Source organism: Chaetodon trifascialis, chromosome 14 (genome assembly GCF_039877785.1).
Source record: "Chaetodon trifascialis isolate fChaTrf1 chromosome 14, fChaTrf1.hap1, whole genome shotgun sequence".
NCBI lineage: Eukaryota > Metazoa > Chordata > Actinopteri > Chaetodontiformes > Chaetodontidae > Chaetodon > Chaetodon trifascialis.
In genome coordinates, this window is record NC_092069.1 from 26,814,747 (window position 1) to 26,832,141 (window position 17,395).

General features: G+C 45.1%; 1 protein-coding gene across 2 annotated transcripts; it reads left to right on the forward strand.

Annotated features, from left to right (window-relative positions):
- Positions 1-4,717: 4,717 nt before the first annotated feature.
- coch (coagulation factor C homolog, cochlin (Limulus polyphemus)) lies at positions 4,718-17,196 on the forward strand. Of its 2 annotated transcripts, none has more exons than XM_070978835.1 (15): positions 4,718-4,812; positions 6,439-6,480; positions 7,009-7,053; positions 8,985-9,141; positions 10,110-10,243; positions 10,625-10,693; positions 11,321-11,377; positions 11,748-11,895; positions 12,522-12,625; positions 13,109-13,335; positions 13,427-13,541; positions 14,617-14,760; positions 14,836-14,992; positions 15,161-15,255; positions 15,357-17,196. In XM_070978835.1, exons 2-15 carry the CDS (start codon positions 6,447-6,449, stop codon positions 15,527-15,529), a joined length of 1,659 nt encoding a protein of 552 aa, XP_070834936.1. In that variant the 5' UTR covers positions 4,718-4,812; positions 6,439-6,446; the 3' UTR covers positions 15,530-17,196. The 2 variants fall into 2 exon arrangements, with proteins under 2 accessions (XP_070834936.1, XP_070834935.1); XM_070978834.1 differs by having other exon boundaries at positions 4,718-4,808.
- Positions 17,197-17,395: the final 199 nt, after the last annotated feature.

Genomic DNA, 17,395 nt, shown 5'->3' on the forward strand with positions numbered 1-17,395 from the left:
AAGCGGCGTCTCAGGTGATGAGGGAGCAGCTTTTTAAACCAGGCCAGAGTTATTTGGAGCATTTACACTAATCCAGGTGGAAGATGATACAGGTGTTCAGACCTTTCACTCTGAGAAACTGATGGGGAAGTTTTCTGATTCAGCCGCCGGCTTGTTTTCCCTCCTTTCAGGCAGCCAATGGGTTCAATTCTCCTCCTGAAAACTGGCCTGAGAGATAATCCGTCACAACATTTAGTCTGTTCTTCTGTTGACAAAGCCGCATTATTGTCTCGTGGACACGCAGCTGACCGTTCTGAGAACTCTTGTTTTGTTGATGCGTTCAAGGACACTCTGACCATCCAGGCTTTTAGATTTGGCCGTGGACGAGGACGCATTCATGAGACGTGATGACAGAGAGTCAAACCAAGGAGACTTGAGCTGAGCAAACATGGACATTGTGCCCTTGAGCACATTTTGCCTCGTACACGTTTCACATCAGACTTTAATGAACCTGCACAGACTTGTTGGACTCTTTGCTAAGCCCTGCCCCCTTGTGAGCTGTTGCTACACCTGTCAATCATCCTGTTTCTGCAGGTAATTCTCTGAAACAGTTTGTCCTTCACGTAGAAATAAAGAAAAGCATCTCATCATTTCCAGCCAACGAATATCAGTTTTACTGAAATGACAGCTGTCACAGGCAGGTTTCATTAGCTGTAGCTAGCTAATCAAGCTAACATTAGCTCCTTGACTTAAGTGAAAACCTTCTTTTTCTTTGCCGTCTCAGAGTTTCAGTGACTTCATGTGTGATTGGTGTTGCACAGCAGGCGTCGCCTTCACTGACAGTTTGAATTCTCTCCACTCATCATCGTAATAACATGGTCCTGGCTGTAAAGTCCATTTCATATGAACTCATCGTTACAGATGGTAGCCATGGCCCATCTCTGCAGTGTGTTCCCTGTGTTCACCAGCTCCCCCTCATGGCCTGGAGTCTGCAGTCAGGAGAACTTTAAACTGTATAATAGTGAATATTAAATAAGAGCGTCTGACAACAGTCATGTACATCAAGACAGGACTTGATGTGACCCTCCAGTGTAGCTCCATAGTGTTGAACACTGAGGGAACAGATTTTGGGTCGAGCTTCCTGCTGGGCAGCAGCTCTGTGGGAGACCAGCGTCCAAACACAGATCACATTCTTGCCCTGAACACACAGGGCGCCCATCTGATAAAAGATTTGCAAAGAAACAAAACATCTGCTCTGGATTTCAATTAGAAAGCCCAGAAGAAGTTATATAAAGGTAATAACAACATGTCAGTCCATGAAAATATACACAGCAGATCCATTAGCCTCTTTCAATCAAGTTAAGATTATTAACTGACCAGTTTAACCTTCTGTGCTGCAGACCAGCAGTGTGTTAGCTGAAGATAGACCAGCCAGATCTGGAGTTACTGCAGGCAGAGACCCTGTTCTGTTCATTCAAGCCAAAGTTTGAGCCAAAGCAGCGTGAATTTTACACAAAGTTCAGTTTAAGGCCGAGATGGAAATCAGTTCAACTGCTGAATTTGGACTTAAAAATGGTGGAAGCTGTTTCAGCTAAAGTTGTTTGAAGCTCCTCTTCACTGCTGAAATCACTGCTCTCATCTACAGTTACATTAGTGGCTCTGTGGGGCTGTAATGGCTAAATGCTAACATTAGCATGCTAACTTGCTCACAGTTACAATTAAAGACCATCTGTGATGAGATCACAGCAGTCGAGATGCCTGTCAGCATCGTATCATTCCGTGAGTATTCAGAAGTCTTTACTACATGAGTACCTGAGTACTCAGTACTCATGGGACACACGCTGACCTGGACTGTAAAGTTTTATGAAGCTCTTGTGTTAAAAAATCTGTCTGTATCTGCCTGCAGTCTGTTAATATGTTAGCCTTTGATGATTAGCACTTCTGAGGCAGAATGCTGTCAGTTTTTCTTAAAAAGGATCATCAAAGGTGTGACCAAGCATCCTGAGAGGAAGACGAGCGTCTGAACCTGATTCCCATACAACAGTTATTTTGATATTTTACTCTCAACCAAAGTCGACCACCACGAGGTTGACTCTTATCTCTGCCTCCATGTTCAGTCTCATGAAAGCCTCTGAAGGTGTTCTCCTTCGCTCCAGTTACATTCCTCCCTCAGACTTTTTCTTCGCCCTTCTCATTTTACCAGCTGCATGCTGGGAGCTGACCAAGCTGAATTCCTGACCGCTGCTGTCTGCTCTACCTGTGTACCTGTGCACAGGTACGCTCCTCCCTGAGCGGTAACATTACCGAGCTGACCCTGAGCTCCGCCCGGCCCTCGACAATAACCAGAGCTTCAGAGGTGACAGAACGAGGCCAGCGTGAAGAGCCTGGCAGCTCCAAGTCGACAACACGTGACCAAAAACTCAAATTTCTGTCTGAGAAAAACGCTGAGGGGTTTTTTGTATTTGTTTGATGCAGGGCCTCGTCCGGGGGGGTGACATGGTTGTTCCCTGTGTTGTTTCGTCGGGTTTTGTAGCCAAAGTTCAATTAAAATGAACTTGAATGGTTGAACTTCTGCAGCTGATGCTTTTCAAAGTGAAGCAGCAGTATTTAAATGTTCCTCCTCAGTGAAAATGAACCTTTTCGTGTGACAGTTTTATCCTCTTTTAGTGTCTTATAGTGAAAGACAACTGACAGTCTTTGTTCCTTCCCTGCAGAGTGTTACCACTTCTGTGAAGTGTTCGGTGATGTCGACCAATAAGAGCACAGAACATTGTTCCGCGCACAACCGTGAACATGGACAGAGAGCGAAGAGGAAGAGGAAGAAGAAGTGATGTTGTGCTGTCAGGTCACAGGTGCCTCTCTGATCCCCTCTGTAAGACGGTGAGCTACGACTGGCTGAGGAACAACATGGAGTCAGCCGTCTGTTGGCCAAATCACAGCAAGAATTTATGACTATAATCACTTAATCTGCTCACTGTGCCAGATTAAGTGATTACACCATTGTGTAGTGTGATCCCAGCAAGGCTGAAAGCAGACATCCGCAAAAGAAAACTCATTTGAACCTTAAGTGGTGCTCCTGCACCCTTCAGGGTGAGGGTCAGGTGTGGTCCAATCAGACGTGGTCACGGTCAGCGGACAGAGACAGTCTCCACTGGCCTTCATGGTCATGGCGAGATGATGAAATCTCCGTCAGGTCTCATGGTTTGGATTGGACCTATGGGTAAATCCAGACACCACCAAAGAAACTGATATCTGTGACCTCACTGTTTCTGTCACTGCTGCAGCTCATGACCAGAGGGATGGAAAGTAGATCAGCTGATGATTTGAGAGCAGAGTCTTCAGACTCGGCTGCTTCTTCAATATAATGGTCCAGTTAAAGTCTGTCTGCTGTTGATCTCACGTCACAACTCAAGAATAAAACCACATCATCTGCGTAAAAGCGGAGATGAAATCCGGACTTTATCAGAGTGGACTCGAGTCCAGCCACTTCAACAGAATCAGAAAACCTTCACACAAAAGGAAAAGCTTTGAGAAAAATTCACTTTTTTCCACCAACACAGCTCAAATATTTCAATACATAATATTTATTCATTTTCATCAAAACAAGCAGAAGATGAACCTTCAGGCTTCACTGACGGCAGCTCATACATGTAACATACATGTCAAGTCATCTCACACCCTCCACGTCCTCCGTGTCCTCCTTCAGTCCAGTCGTCATGTTTTCAGACTAACAGGAAACAGAAGCTGATTCGCTCTGGTGCCTCGCAGCGGTGCAGCTCCTGGTTTACATTTCCAGTCCTGCTCACACTTCCACTTCAAGGTTGTCGGTCAATAATCCAGTTCAACAGAAGGTGGTCTAGTTTTTAAGAGTTTATGTGAGCTGTTAATAAAACACTGAGCAGAGTGTTTCTTAATCAGAACTCAAACTTGGAAGGGGGTCTATCCCACTGGGACCAGGACTCAGCCTCAGACCACTGTGAGCTAACTTGGACTTAAAAAATCACCAATAAAAACCGCTCGAACTCTGAAACTGTGAAACTGCTGACTCTGACCTTCATCTTCATGACTTGAACTTGAATTACAGGCAACAGCTAATATTGATCATATCAGTCTGATTAGTGATGGAGGTGAATGTAGTGGACTTGGACTTGGGGAGCGATGGATTGAATATTGCATAATTGTACTCGACGACCTCGATCTCACTGAACACGACCAATTTGAACCTTCTGGTTAAGGAAACTGAACATTTCTGATCGGGTCCTGAGTATTGATGGAGTCCATGTGGAATTGATCTTTAGCGGCTGAGACAGACTCACATCAGAATCTTATGTGCAGAACTATTTTCAGTCCAGACCAGTAATGTCCTGGAGTCTCTACTGGTTTCATCAGCTTGTCTGGACCAAGGAATCACCAATACGCCATCCAACAACCAGGGGAACTTTCGTGATTTAACTTTTTTCTCCTGTTGTTCCCTCTCGCTCTGTCTCAGCTTCTGTCTCTCTGTGTATCTGCTTCTGTCTCTGTCTCTGTCTCTGTCTGTCTCTGTCTGTGCTTCTATCTCTCTCTGTCTCTCTTTCTCTCTCTCTCTCAGGTCGACCTCTCAGTGAAGCCCCTCCCACTTCCTCTGATGATGTCACAACTGTAAGGTGTGTGTGTGTGTGTGTGTGTGTGTGTGTGTGTGTGAGAGAGAGAGAGAGAGAGAGAGAGCTTATTTAAAGGGCTGCCTCCCTCGCTGGGCGATCAACAGCAGCTCAGCATCACCAGCTTACCGCCTGCTGCTTCCAGGGAATAAAACTCTCCAGTTTCCTTAGACGTCTGCTGGACAAACAGTCAGTAAGATGTTCACAGAGATCTTTACTTTTGGACTGATTGACTTTGTTTTTTACTCTTTGGTTTACTGACTGATTGATTGGCTGATTTAAATCCAAACACAGTGACTTGCTGACTGACAGGCCACAAGCTAAAGATCAGGGTTGACTTGTTGACTGTTGTCCTTACTGACTGTGTGGTTAATGAAGTGGCTGATTAGTTTACTTACTGACCAATGATGAGTTAACTGCTTACATGGCGTTCACTGTACAGCTGGTTGGACTGTTTCCTAACTGGGCAGAGACTGGTTGACTGGTTTTGTGATTGGTTTGCTGACTGGCTCATTTATTGGCTGACTGGTTTACGGCTGGTTGTTTGACAGTCAGCTTGTTCTTTGCAGGTCGCCTGACCTTTTTAACTAGTGACTGGTTTAACCACTGACAGACTGGTTTACTGAGTTAACTGTTGACTTGTCTTTTCCATCTCAGTCTTTTCTCTCGTTTCTTAGTTTATTTATTAACTGACTGACTGGCTGGTTTACTGACTGACCACTGGTTGGTAGACTGGTTTACTTACTCTTTGCTGATTGATTCTGCCTGTTAACTGACTGGTTAGTGGATTGATGGCTGTTGACTCTACCAGTCTACCCAGTCTTAACTAGTTGGTTTGTTGACTGGTGTTGCAGCTGGTTTGTTTGAGTGCTGTGCTGACTGGGTGACTGGTTTGCTGACTGGTTTTGTACAGTGTCTTCTCATATTGTGCATTATCCTTGTTAACTGGTTAAACTGTAATTTGTTTACTAACTGGCTGATTGTTTACTGGCTGACCAGTGATTGGTTGACTGTTTTACTGACTGACTGTTAACTGTTTGACTGAACAGTCAGTTAGTTCATGGCTGACTGAATTAACTGTTGACTTAACTGCCTGTTTATGGACTGGTTTACAGACTGGTTTTCTTACTGTGTGACTGGTTTCCTGTCTTGCTGAAGACTCTTTGTCTTCACGTCTCGTATGTGTAAACTGGCTGCTTGATTAGTTTTTGTTTACCTTACTGACTGTTTCAGTGTCGTATTTACTGCCTGTTGATCCAGGCTTATACATGCTGGCTTGGTGACTGATATCATGTTTCCATGTTGTTTGGCTCTCTTGATTTTTTTGGTTGTTAACTGGTTTGCTGACTGATTTACACCAGTTTACAAGTTAATTCTGTCCTCGCTGACTGAACTTGTTTACTGACTGCTCAACAGTCTGAACGGTTTATGGCTGACTGCTTCACTGAGTTCACCGTTAACCTCCACATTGTTTGATGTTCTTTAACTCTTTACTGACTGTTTTGCTGACTGGTTTGGCCTGTACATGAGTGTTCAGCAGCTGGTTTACCGCCTTCTGACTGATTTTTCCCTTTTGTAATCACTTCATTCTCGGTATTCATGCGTCACATATGAAAACTGGTTAACCAGTTACTAACTGGTTATTAGCTGCCTGCTTTGCTGACTGGTTATTCCTGCATGACGCGTACAGTTTCATGTGTTTATTGTTGACTGACTGGTTTGCTGACTGGATTTCACAGTCAGACGGAAGTGTTGACGATCACGTATGAACTTGTTTACTGACTGTTTCCTAATAATCTGAGGTCAGTTTGTCTTTCAGGTGCAGAAATGTCTCACCTGTCTGTCCTGCTGCCTCTCACAGGTACGCTGCTGTATTCTACTGTGATCACCTGCGCTAGTTTGTCGACATTCTGCTCACTTTGTCTCTCTGTCTGTCTTTCTGTCTTTCTTACTGTGTCTGTGCAAAGTTCTCTAACTTGTCTCTAACATACCATAAACATGTACAAACACACCGTCCAAACCTTTGCAGCAGCACACCTGTCCCTGTGGTCTGTGTCTTTGGACAAACTGGAGGACATTTAAAGATTGAGTGTCATTGCAGCTCTGGGGAACAGAAGACGTCTGTCCGTCTCATAGAGGTGGAGACATGATGGGCTGTACCTGAGCTCGTTGTTTCGGGTGTGATCACAGTAAACGGGCTGATTATTCAAGTCTTGTTTACTTGTTGTCTGGGGACCATTAAATGCACCTGTTGTAGGTGGACTGATGAAGACAGGCGTGTTAAATGTTGGTGTGTTTGTGTGTTAAAAGCTGCAGATCAGTTGTGCGTTGCAGTCCTCAAACTGCTCGAGGACGTCTTTGTCAATCTGATCTCTCTGTTTCTCTGAAGGCCTTTTCATCCTCGTCTCCTCCACATTTGGCTCAGAGTCCAGTGGTGAGTCCTGAACGTTACCTGTCTGTCTGTCTGTCTGTCTGACTGACTGACTGACTGTCTGACTGACTGTCTGTCTGTCTGTCTGTCTGTCTGTCTGTCTGTCTGTCTGTCTGACTGACTGTCTGTCTGTCTGTCTGTCTGTCTGTCTGTCTGTCTGTCTGTCTGTCTGTCTGTCTTGTCTCTGTTAGCTGTTAGCTGCTAAAGCTAACTTGACCACTTGAGAACATGGAGGAGGATTTAAACAGAGACATTTGGAGACATTTGTTGTGAAATGTCTCCTGGTTTAAACAGTTTAAAAGCAGCAGCGAGCAAAGAATATGTGTTTGTTTGTTTGTTTGTTTGTTTGTTTGTTTGTTTGTTTGTTTGTTCGTTCTTCTTCTCACCTGTTCAATGTTTTTGTGAATTAAAGCGAAGGTCTTTGTGAGGATCAGGACTTGGTTTTCTGGCGAAGGTTCAGGGTGAGTCTGTGGTTGAGCTTGGGGTCAGATGTGATGGTCCAGGTGAGGCGTTCAAACAAACGGCGTCCTCATAAGGACTGTACAGCTCCCATGTCTGAGACGTGAGGACAGACCACGACAAAGACAAAAACGATCTCAAAGATAAAATCAAATCTCAAAACCAAAGAAACAAAACATTCTGAAGCTCTGTTAGCGCCCCCTTCAGGTGGAGGTGTTCATTACAGCACCTGGCAGATTATTCACACCAGAACGTGAGGAAGCAGAATGATGATGCTCGGTGATGTCACGCTGCGGTCGTCTCGTTTTATTTCAATAATTCATAAATCAGTTTCTGTCATCTGAAGCGTAACTGTGAACAGACTGAACATTGTGATGAACATCAGGTCACAAAAAGGAACAGTTTCGTCTGAGGCCAAAAGGTTTAAAGGACGTCCTCGTTGATACTATCCTGCAGTCACTCAAACTGACTCTGAATGCTAACCGCTAACTGCTAACAGCTCGGCATGGATCACAGCTGATTGATCTTCTTCCTCTGAGCCGCTGAGCTCCATTGAGAACACATCAGAGAGGAACTTTAAAGCTCCCTGCTTAACTTCTTGTTGATCCTCAGAACTTCTTTCCGTCTTTATATTGAACCTGAATCATAAGATTGTCTGAAATTCAAGCTAACCATCTTTTCTCTCTAATAGATGAAACAGATGAAAAGCCCCATTTATCTCGTGTCCGTCCTTTCAAAGAGACATTTGTTATTCTGACTGCATTTCAATGAATCACTCATGAATACTGTCATAAAACAAGAAACCTTTTTATCCTCAGCCGTAAATCCAGTTCATTTCCCCCAGTAAAGTCCCAGTTTGAGTCATTTTTATCATTTTTAAAGGTTTTTCTGCATATTGGTATATCACATGCAAATCAACAGCACTAAAACTGTCTGAAAATATTACCATGACAGTAAATTTATGTGTTTTTCTTCTTCAGTTTATTTTATTTTAGTAGCTTCACTGAAGCTGCATCGTTCCTCCACGTCCTCCTCAATAGCAGACGTTCGGTGTTTCGCTCTGCGGTGAGCTAAAGATTTAAAATTCATCATTTTGTTCATCGTGTTCCAAAACGGCCAGGAGTAAAGTGAAAGTACTGTGTAGTACTATGTAGTGAAAACGTAGTGATTTGAGACACGTTGGCTCTATGAGGCTGTACTCTGACACAGCAGTGCTTTGAGCTTAATGCTAAAGTCAATGCTAACAATGCTAACATGCTAACGTTCGTGTCATGCTCATGTCGGTCATCAAACATTAAGATGCAGCGTTACGGGTACGAGCTGTACGCTGAGCCGCGATGAATAAAGGATCGTCCTGTCTGACGCTCAAAGCACCCACAGCTGCTGCTGTACTTGAACTACTCGTCTCAAAGTGGCGAGAGTCCAGAGGATCATGTGACTCCACGTCAAACTTCATGGTTGATGTCGTTGATCAGTGCCGCAGCCGGTGACCTGTGCGACCCGTGGAGCCGACCTGATGGAGGACAGGGTGGTGGTGCTGTGTCCCCCAGACTGCACCCAGTGGAGGGTCTCTGTGTTCGGGACGGGGATCTACGCCTCCGTGTCCAACATCTGTGGAGCTGCTGTCCACAGGTGAGACGCCCGCTGTCTGTCCCTGAGTAATTTGTCTCTTTTCCGTCTCTTGTTTAAGTCGATCATTCCTCCACCTTCCTCCGCCTTCCTCTCTGTGTATCAGCATTCAGAGCTGACTGCCCCCAGCATCACATGACACAGACCTTAACGCTGATTGGCTGAAGTCAGCTCTGTCAGACAGGTTGGATGGAGTGATGGAGGTGTGCAGCAGGTTCGGTTGGAGGGAGAGTCTCGGCTGCGGTCGGGTGTAGATTTCCAGACACGTGGATCAAACTCTGCTGCAGCAGCTGCAGATGTGACATAATACTGAGCAGCGTGAGTCCTGCTGTGAGCTGAACCTCAACAAAACACCAGCACCACCAGGAATGTGCAGCGATGAGGATTAAGCTCTCAACCCTGAATGACCTCCTGCTCCCCCCGCCGAGGGCCGCGGGGCCCCGGAGGAGAGGCCGCGGAGCTGCTCCCTCAGGACGCCTCCTTCGCTCCTTCGCTTCTCATCTTCCACTCGTCTGTTTGTGTTTCTCTGAAGTCTGATTCTCATTTTCAGCCTTATTGAACATCCTGTTGTGAGAAGGTTTTTATGAAAGTCGATAAAGAGATGCTGAGATCAAACAAAACGACACAAACTCCACTTCGTTCTTTCATTCATGAAGAAAATGGATTTTTTTTTTCATTCTTGACCACGAAGCCTCAAAGGATCATTCATCCTCTTTCATCTCTCACAGCTCAGCTCCTGTTTCAAAACTTTTGCCGTCTTAAAAAACATTAAAAATGTTGAAGTTTAACAGATGAAATGTGGGTGTGAGCGCAGATTCACAGGTCTGGAATCAGTTTTTAGCTGTTGGAGGGTAAAATGTTATCAGCAGATAAAGAAATGAGGTTGTGAAATTAAAATAAATCATAGTAAATGATTGTGTGTCTGTCACAGTTAATAAAGTTTTCTCTTTTGAACGGGCTCTGCTCTGCAGGGGGCTGCTGGGTCCAGCCGGGGGCCCCGTCAGGGTCCACAAGCTGCAGGGTCAACACAACTACATGAGCTCCTACGCCCACGGCATCCAATCACTGGCCCTGTCCCGCTGGAGCGCCTCCTTCAGCCTCACCAGTAGGTGGAGCCACTTTCTATTGGTCGGTTTCTTCTTCTGTGACTCGTTCACTTCCTCTCGTCGCCGTGTGACCTTTAAATCTCTTCTGTCATCGTGTGCCGATGCAGATCTTCATCCTCTTCATCCTCAACACGACTGACGACGTTTGTCTTTCTTCATCTCTGATTGAAAAGCTCACGTCCATCACGTCTGGGGCTCTTCTGCCCCCTAGTGGACAGATATACTCAACCATTACAGCATGAAACTGCATCACACACACACTCCTCCTCACACTGTGTGTGTGTGTGTGTGTGTGTGTGTGTGTGTGTGTGTGTGTGTGTGTGTGTGTGTGTGTGTGTGTGTGTGTGTGTGTGTGTGTGTGTGTGTGTGTGTGTGTATAGAGCCTGTTAATGTCCCGTTGGAGTTGACCAGCAGCACAGCAGCTCTGGTGTCTGCAGCCGAACAACCAGGTAAACAAAACACATTATTGTACCACTGGTACTGCAGTGTCGTACTGTAAGTGCTGATAACTGTATTACAAACTCAAGTTGTAAATACTTTTAATTTGTGCTTAAATTTAGACTTTATTTACTTCATCTGGTCTTTATTTAAAGATCTGATGATTAGAGACGGATTTATTTCTGATGTTTCCTGTTTTATGTTTCCTTCCTGTTTTATGTTTCCTTCCTGTTTTATGTTTCCTTCCTGTGTCCTGAACAATGCGTCCATGTTTACCTGTCCTCACCTGTCAGCTTTCCACTCTGTGAAGACTCTTCCTCTGTTTCACTCACATTTGACCGTTTTTCAAATGCGGTACAGTTACCATCAGTGAAAGTCACCACTTCCTGTAGAGATGCTTCAGATTAAAAGCCTCAGAGGGACGAACCTTCTGTCTGTGGACGCTAGATGTGAAACATCTGCAGGAGGTTTTGTTCGTTTAACAACGATTGAAAATAGCAGAAATGATTGGAAACAATAAGAGCTGTGCAAACGTTCACTGACTGAGACTCTGCTGTTACCTGAACACCTGCTGTATTCAGAGGATTTGCAGCCGTGATGGCCTGTTTCCTGCTGACCTGTTTGTGTGTTTGTTCCAGCAAAGAAACCAGTGAAGAAGCCGTCGGTAAAGAAGGCTCTGACAGGTGGGAATAAAGGTACGAGTGCTGGATTTTATGTTCAAATGAAATCAGGACTTTAAGATCAAATCAAAAACTGGTTCATTGGCGAGAAGCTTTTCACACGAGGAAGTGAAATTATTTTGAAAGCATGTAAAATATGTCTGAGTGAAAAGAGCTGCACAGTTTAAGATGAAGAAATTAATCTGCGTCGACTCGACACGACTGTAACATGTGAGGGGCAGCGGAGGGTCCTTCATGATGAGACCACCTGCCCGCCTCAGATCCTGCAGGGATGAAGGCTGCAGCCAATCAGAGATTAGCAGAGTGAATGTCTGAAGTCAGTCAGTGAAGCTGCTCCTCTTCATCATGTGCTAATGTTTGCGTGTACGTGTGTGTGTGCGCGCAGACTGTCAGATGGACATCGCCATGGTGATCGACAGCAGCAGCAACATCGGGCAGCGACGGTTCAACCTGCAGAAGAACTTTGTCGCCAAGCTTGTGGCCATGTTGAGAGTCGGACAAACAGGACCACATGTAGGCCTGATCCAAGCCAGGTGAGCCTGACATGTACACACACACACACACACACACACACACACACACACACACACACACACACACACGTTTCATCACTTGTGGGGACATTAGACTTACCTTAGCTTTGACCTCAGTCTTCACCCTAAATTTCATGATTTACATTGTTTGGATGCATTTTGTCCCCACAACATGAGGAATACACAGAGGAAGTTCTTTTACTTGAAGGTACAAGAAGGCCTACTTTACTAATATTTCCATTTTATGCTACTTCATACTTCTACTCCTCTACAGGTAAATATTGTACTTTTACTGCATTACATTAACCTGACAGCTTCAGTGTACTTCCTGTCCAGTGAAAAGCTCGTATCTCCAGCTGTCTTGATGTTGAGTGTTTGTGCTGAACTGAAGGATGAAGAGTTCCTTCATGTCTTCTTCAGCTCAATAAACTCTTTAAAAGCCTCTTGGATCAGCTGAAAAAGCTTTGTCACAAAGCTGAAAACAGCCTGTTTTTCTGAGCTCATCACACTTTCTGGAGATACGTGGTTCTGACAGGACGCCATGCTCTGTGTGTGTGTGTGTGTGTGTGTGTGTGTGTGTGTGTGTGTGTGTGTGTGCGTGCGTGCGTGCGTGCGTGCGTGCGCAGTGGCTCTCCCAGGACAGAGTTTTCATTGCACAACTACACTCAGCCTAAAGATCTGCTGTTTGCCATCAAGGAGCTGGCTCACCTGGGAGGAGACACCAACACAGGTAACGTTCCTCTGCACCTCCTGCACACTCACCCTGACCCGCCTTCACCATGAAATGTAATCGGTTACATTTGGGGACTTTGTCCTCATAAGGACAGCGAGTCCCCACAAATGTAGAAAAACAAACTCTGTCACACTCGGCTTAATTTAACAGTGTGAAGGCAGAAAACAATTCAAAGCACCTTTAATGTGACTAATGTTAATATTATGGGATGTCACAAGTTAAAATCACACATTGAGACAAACTTATCAAGCATTTCCTGAGTCCACGTCCACGAGAGAAGACCTGCTGACCACTTTAATCAAGATGAAACAACTTCTCTCCATTCATCAACTACATTTCCCATAAGGCCACAGGGGTGCTGCAAAGCCTGGTGGGAAATGTAGTTGATGAACGGTGAGAAAGGCTGTTTGTTGCTCTGATGCTCCAGTTCCCGTAAAACGTCTCTTGAACTGGTTCTGTATTGGTCTTGGCCTCGTGCAGGTAAAGCCATCCTGCACACGACGGAGACGTTCTTCACCCAGGAGAACGGGGGCAGGCGGGGTCACCCCCGGGTGATGGTGGTCCTGATCGACGGCTGGCCGTCCGACAACCTGGAGCAGGCGGCCACGTTTGCCAGAGAGTCCGGCATCAACGTCTTCCTGGTGTCCGTGGCCAAACCGGTGCCCGAGGAGCTCGCCATGGTGCAAGACAGAGAGTACGCCAAGAAGGTCTGCGCTTCGGTCCCACTTTCATTCATCTCGTGAATGTTCATATTGACCCGTTTCCATGGCAACAGACTGTCTCCTCCTCTTCCTGCAGGCGGTGTGCAAAGATAACGGCTTCTTCAGCTACACGATCCCCAGCTGGTTCAGCACCACCAAACACATCAAACCTCTCAGTCAGAGGCTCTGCTCGCTGGACAGCCTGCTGTGCAGTAAGACGCCACCATGACCCATCCAATCAGAGTGAAGCTAGACACTTAGCTTAGCTTAGCTTAGCTTAGCTTAGCATTACGACTGGCAGCCAGCAAGCTGTGGAGGAAGAATTAAGTTCTGTTAAAGGTCCAGGTTTAAATATTTTCCCATAAACCTCCAAAAGCGCCAATGCAGCCGATTCATGTTCACTTTACGTCAGGGGTGCACACACTTTTTCAGCATGCGAGCTACTTAGAAAATGACCAAGTCAAAATGATCTACCCACTAAAAAAATGCAAAACATGCATTTATTTCTAAATATATTGAGAATTCATCATATGTACAATATATGCTGGTGTACCTTGCATAACTGCATGAACCCATATTGCATTATAAAACTCTGGACGTTTTTTGTCATTACCTTACTCTGATGACTTGCACTGAATGGAATCAGCCAGGGATGCATAGTCCGGACAGTAACTGACGGACAGTAACCACTTTTCCCTTCTTCGGTATAGCGATGGTAGGATGGCAGATGAGGCAAACGCACTTCGAAAATGACATAGTGAAAAAAAAGTCCTCCTCCCAATCCGTATGGAAGTGGTAAGTTTTTGGCTTCTTACTTGGTCCAGCTCCCCCACTCATTTTTATACCCTTTCTTAAGTTTAGAAGAAATAAATTGGAGGCTAACTTGGCAACTCGCTAGCTTGCTAGAGTTTTGCAGCACTTAGCGCTGTTGCATGCACATACCTTTCCTGACCCATGTGTCAGGAAAGGTCAGATGTCAGACTGGCTGCCCTGTATGTCAATCAAGTGACAAATTTCATTGTGAGGATGGATGATAGGCTGACGTCTATTTTTTTAATGCCATGCGATCTACCCACACTACCTTTGCAATCGACCGGTAGATCGCGATCGACGTATTGGGCACCCCTGCTTTACGTCATCTAACACAGAAGAGAAGGATTCCACAAACTGTCAAACTTTTCCTTTAAATGAGACTGAAAGGAGTTTCAGTATGGACCCGTCAGAGTTCATGTCCATTTTCAAGTCATGGTGGTAAAGACTCGTGAAGTGTGTGTGTGTGTGTTTAAGGTAAGACCTGCTACAACTCGGTGAACATCGGCTTCCTTATCGACGGCTCGTCCAGCGTCGGAGATGGAAACTTCCAGCTGGTCCTGGACTTCCTGGCAGGAATTGCCCGAAGCTTTGACATCTCAGACATGGGATCTCGCATCGGTAAGCGTCTTGGGGTGGAAGTGATTGGATCAGTTGATGAGCTGATTGGCTGATTGGCTGCACGTTGATGTCCAGGTGCGGTGCAGTTCACCTACGATCAGAGGCTGGAGTTCGGCCTGCTTGACTACTCCACCAAAGACGAAGCCATCAACGCTCTGAGGAGCATCCCCTACATGAGCGGAGGGACGGCCACTGGAGGCGCCATCAACTACGCCACCCAGAACCTGTTCAGGTAACATCACACCTGAGTGTTGTGCTCTGCTTCCATTAGAAAAACAACCAATCAAAGACATCGTTGGTTTGGCTGCAGGCAGGAGAAGAAGACGTTATTTAAAGCAGTGGTTCAGTCATAAACCTGTTTTTCATCTCCAGACTGATTTATCTGTCTCTTTGTCCCCAGGCAAACAGGACCTGGCCGCAACTTCCTGATTGTGGTGACAGACGGCCAATCGTATGATGACGTCAGAGGTCCGGCGATGGCTGCACAGACTCAAGGTGTGTGTCCTCAACCAGAGGGAAGACAGCACTTTGCATCAGTTCTTTTAAAATCTGCGTCTCTCTCACGTGTCCTCTTTGTCCTGTCCACCAATCACAAGGCATCACCATGTACGCGGTGGGCGTGGCCTGGGCACCCCTGGAGGACCTCAAAGCAATGTCATCAGAGCCGAAGGACAGCCACACCTTCTTCACCAGAGAGTTCACTGGCCTCGCCGAGTTCGTCCCGTCGCTGGTCCGAGGAATCTGCCGTGACTTCTCGGAGAACAACTAAGACGACGTGCTCGTGCTTCTGATCCTCTGACCACGACCTGAACCGTAACCCAAAGGTGTGAGGACAATAAAACGTCCTCACAGAAAAATAAGGACACTTTTGAATGTCTATACTCATGAGGTCCCTCACCGAAAGTCCTTCATCTAAAACCAAGTCCTCACGCTGCCATTTTGAGAGACAACCAGACAAAATGTCCTCACATGGGACAGAATCACCTGGACAGAAGTACAAGGACACATTGTATATAAACTGTACACATATACCAACTAATACTGACGCATACACATGTATATAAGAACACACAACATAGAGTCACACGTAAGCCAAAAAGCATTTCTTCTATTTAATGAAGGCGACGCTGGGAAATCACCAAACAACCAATCATCAACCAGCAGAGACCAAAATTATTCACAACAGTCCGCTGCCAGCGTTTGATTCTTCAGCCTGTAGAAAGTAATCAGATTACCCTGAAGTACAACACATAGCAGTGACTGTTGTAAATAACTCGTCAAAACGTAGCTAACGCTAACATGTTAGCCCGCTAACCTCACTGAGGCAGAGGCGTTAGCTGTAAGGAAGCTAATTCTAGATGCTAACTGAAATTAAACTGCTAGATCCACAAACTACAGATTAAAACAAAAAAAAATCCTAAAAATAAAAGTTGGATTCTAGTTTTTGTAATTATGACTTTCACGTCTCATAATTATGAAATTATCAATTTTTTATGTTAATCTTTGTTATTTTTCTTTGGGAGTCTTTTCAAAATAATCTGTTCCAGAATTTACGAATCATCTCTTGAAAATGTAACCGTTGAATCAAAGACTGTCTTTTCTTCTGATGATTCTGGTTCACGTCAACGCGCAGCTTTAAAGTAACGACTGTTCAATTACAAAAAAAAGTGCCAAATCTCTCATAAGTTAACATCTTTCATGTCAGAGTGGATCTCAGAGCGATAAGATGAAACCGCTTTAAACGTATTTGAAGGCTGCAAACATCAAAACTGTTTCATTTGACAAAATCAGGTAATAAAATCTGAGTCTTTGTTTAAAATCAGCTTTAATTCTCAGCAGCTCATTCAGATCAGACGAGCTGCTGCGACTGAAGGCGCTTTGACTAAGGAGGACACTCATGATTGGCTCGTTGGATGTTGCTGTGGTGCTGCCATGGACGGATGTGGATGCCTCATCGCTGCAGCGTCCACGTCCGTCCACGGCTCGTCTCACGTCGTCTGTCAAACAAAACGAGAACCATTGTTTATCATTCGGTTCATCAGAGAGAACAGTTTATTATTCTGAGTTAGATTTTCTCCTCCAGGTCACATGTCAGGTCACATGACAGGTCACACTGAGTTTGGTCTTTGAAAGTGTTTTTCTGGTTCTTCTAGTTGCTTTAAATGAATTGAAAGCAGCGGTCTGATGGTTTCTGGGTGGGGCTGAAATGACGTGGTGAAATGAGTGTGTGCTTCTTCGTTGGTGGAGGTTTGATCCTGTTCGTTGTCCTGATGTTGGACTTTCACAGATATAAAACATTTTTTAAAAATCTGATTTTCTTCGTTTCTGTAAATGAAACCTTTTATGCAATTTGGATGTTAAATGATGATTCTGTCCTTTTCTGTATTTATTACCTGCTTCACTTGTGTCTCAATAAACAGGTATTTTTACACCTTGTCCAATCACGTCTGCTCATGTCGCTGAAGCTCAGACAGGCACTTGGCGCCACCTGGTGTCCAAACTGTCCAAAGTGTCACTTTGTGTTCTGTGTTAGCACTGAAAAATACAAACGACACTTGAATGCATCAAACATCGTAAATTAAGACGTCGGTGCAAAGACAAACAGGTAAAGGCAGGTGGAGACATCAGTTCATCA

Bases quoted from the DNA above. Each gene is read 5' to 3' on its own strand.
- coch (XM_070978835.1), top strand. From the start codon at position 6,447: ATGTCTCACCTGTCTGTCCTGCTGCCTCTCACAG. The intron at 11,378-11,747 runs GTACGAGTGCTG...GTGTGCGCGCAG, and splicing joins TCTGACAGGTGGGAATAAAG to ACTGTCAGATGGACATCGCC. The intron at 14,993-15,160 runs GTAACATCACAC...CTTTGTCCCCAG, and splicing joins GCCACCCAGAACCTGTTCAG to GCAAACAGGACCTGGCCGCA.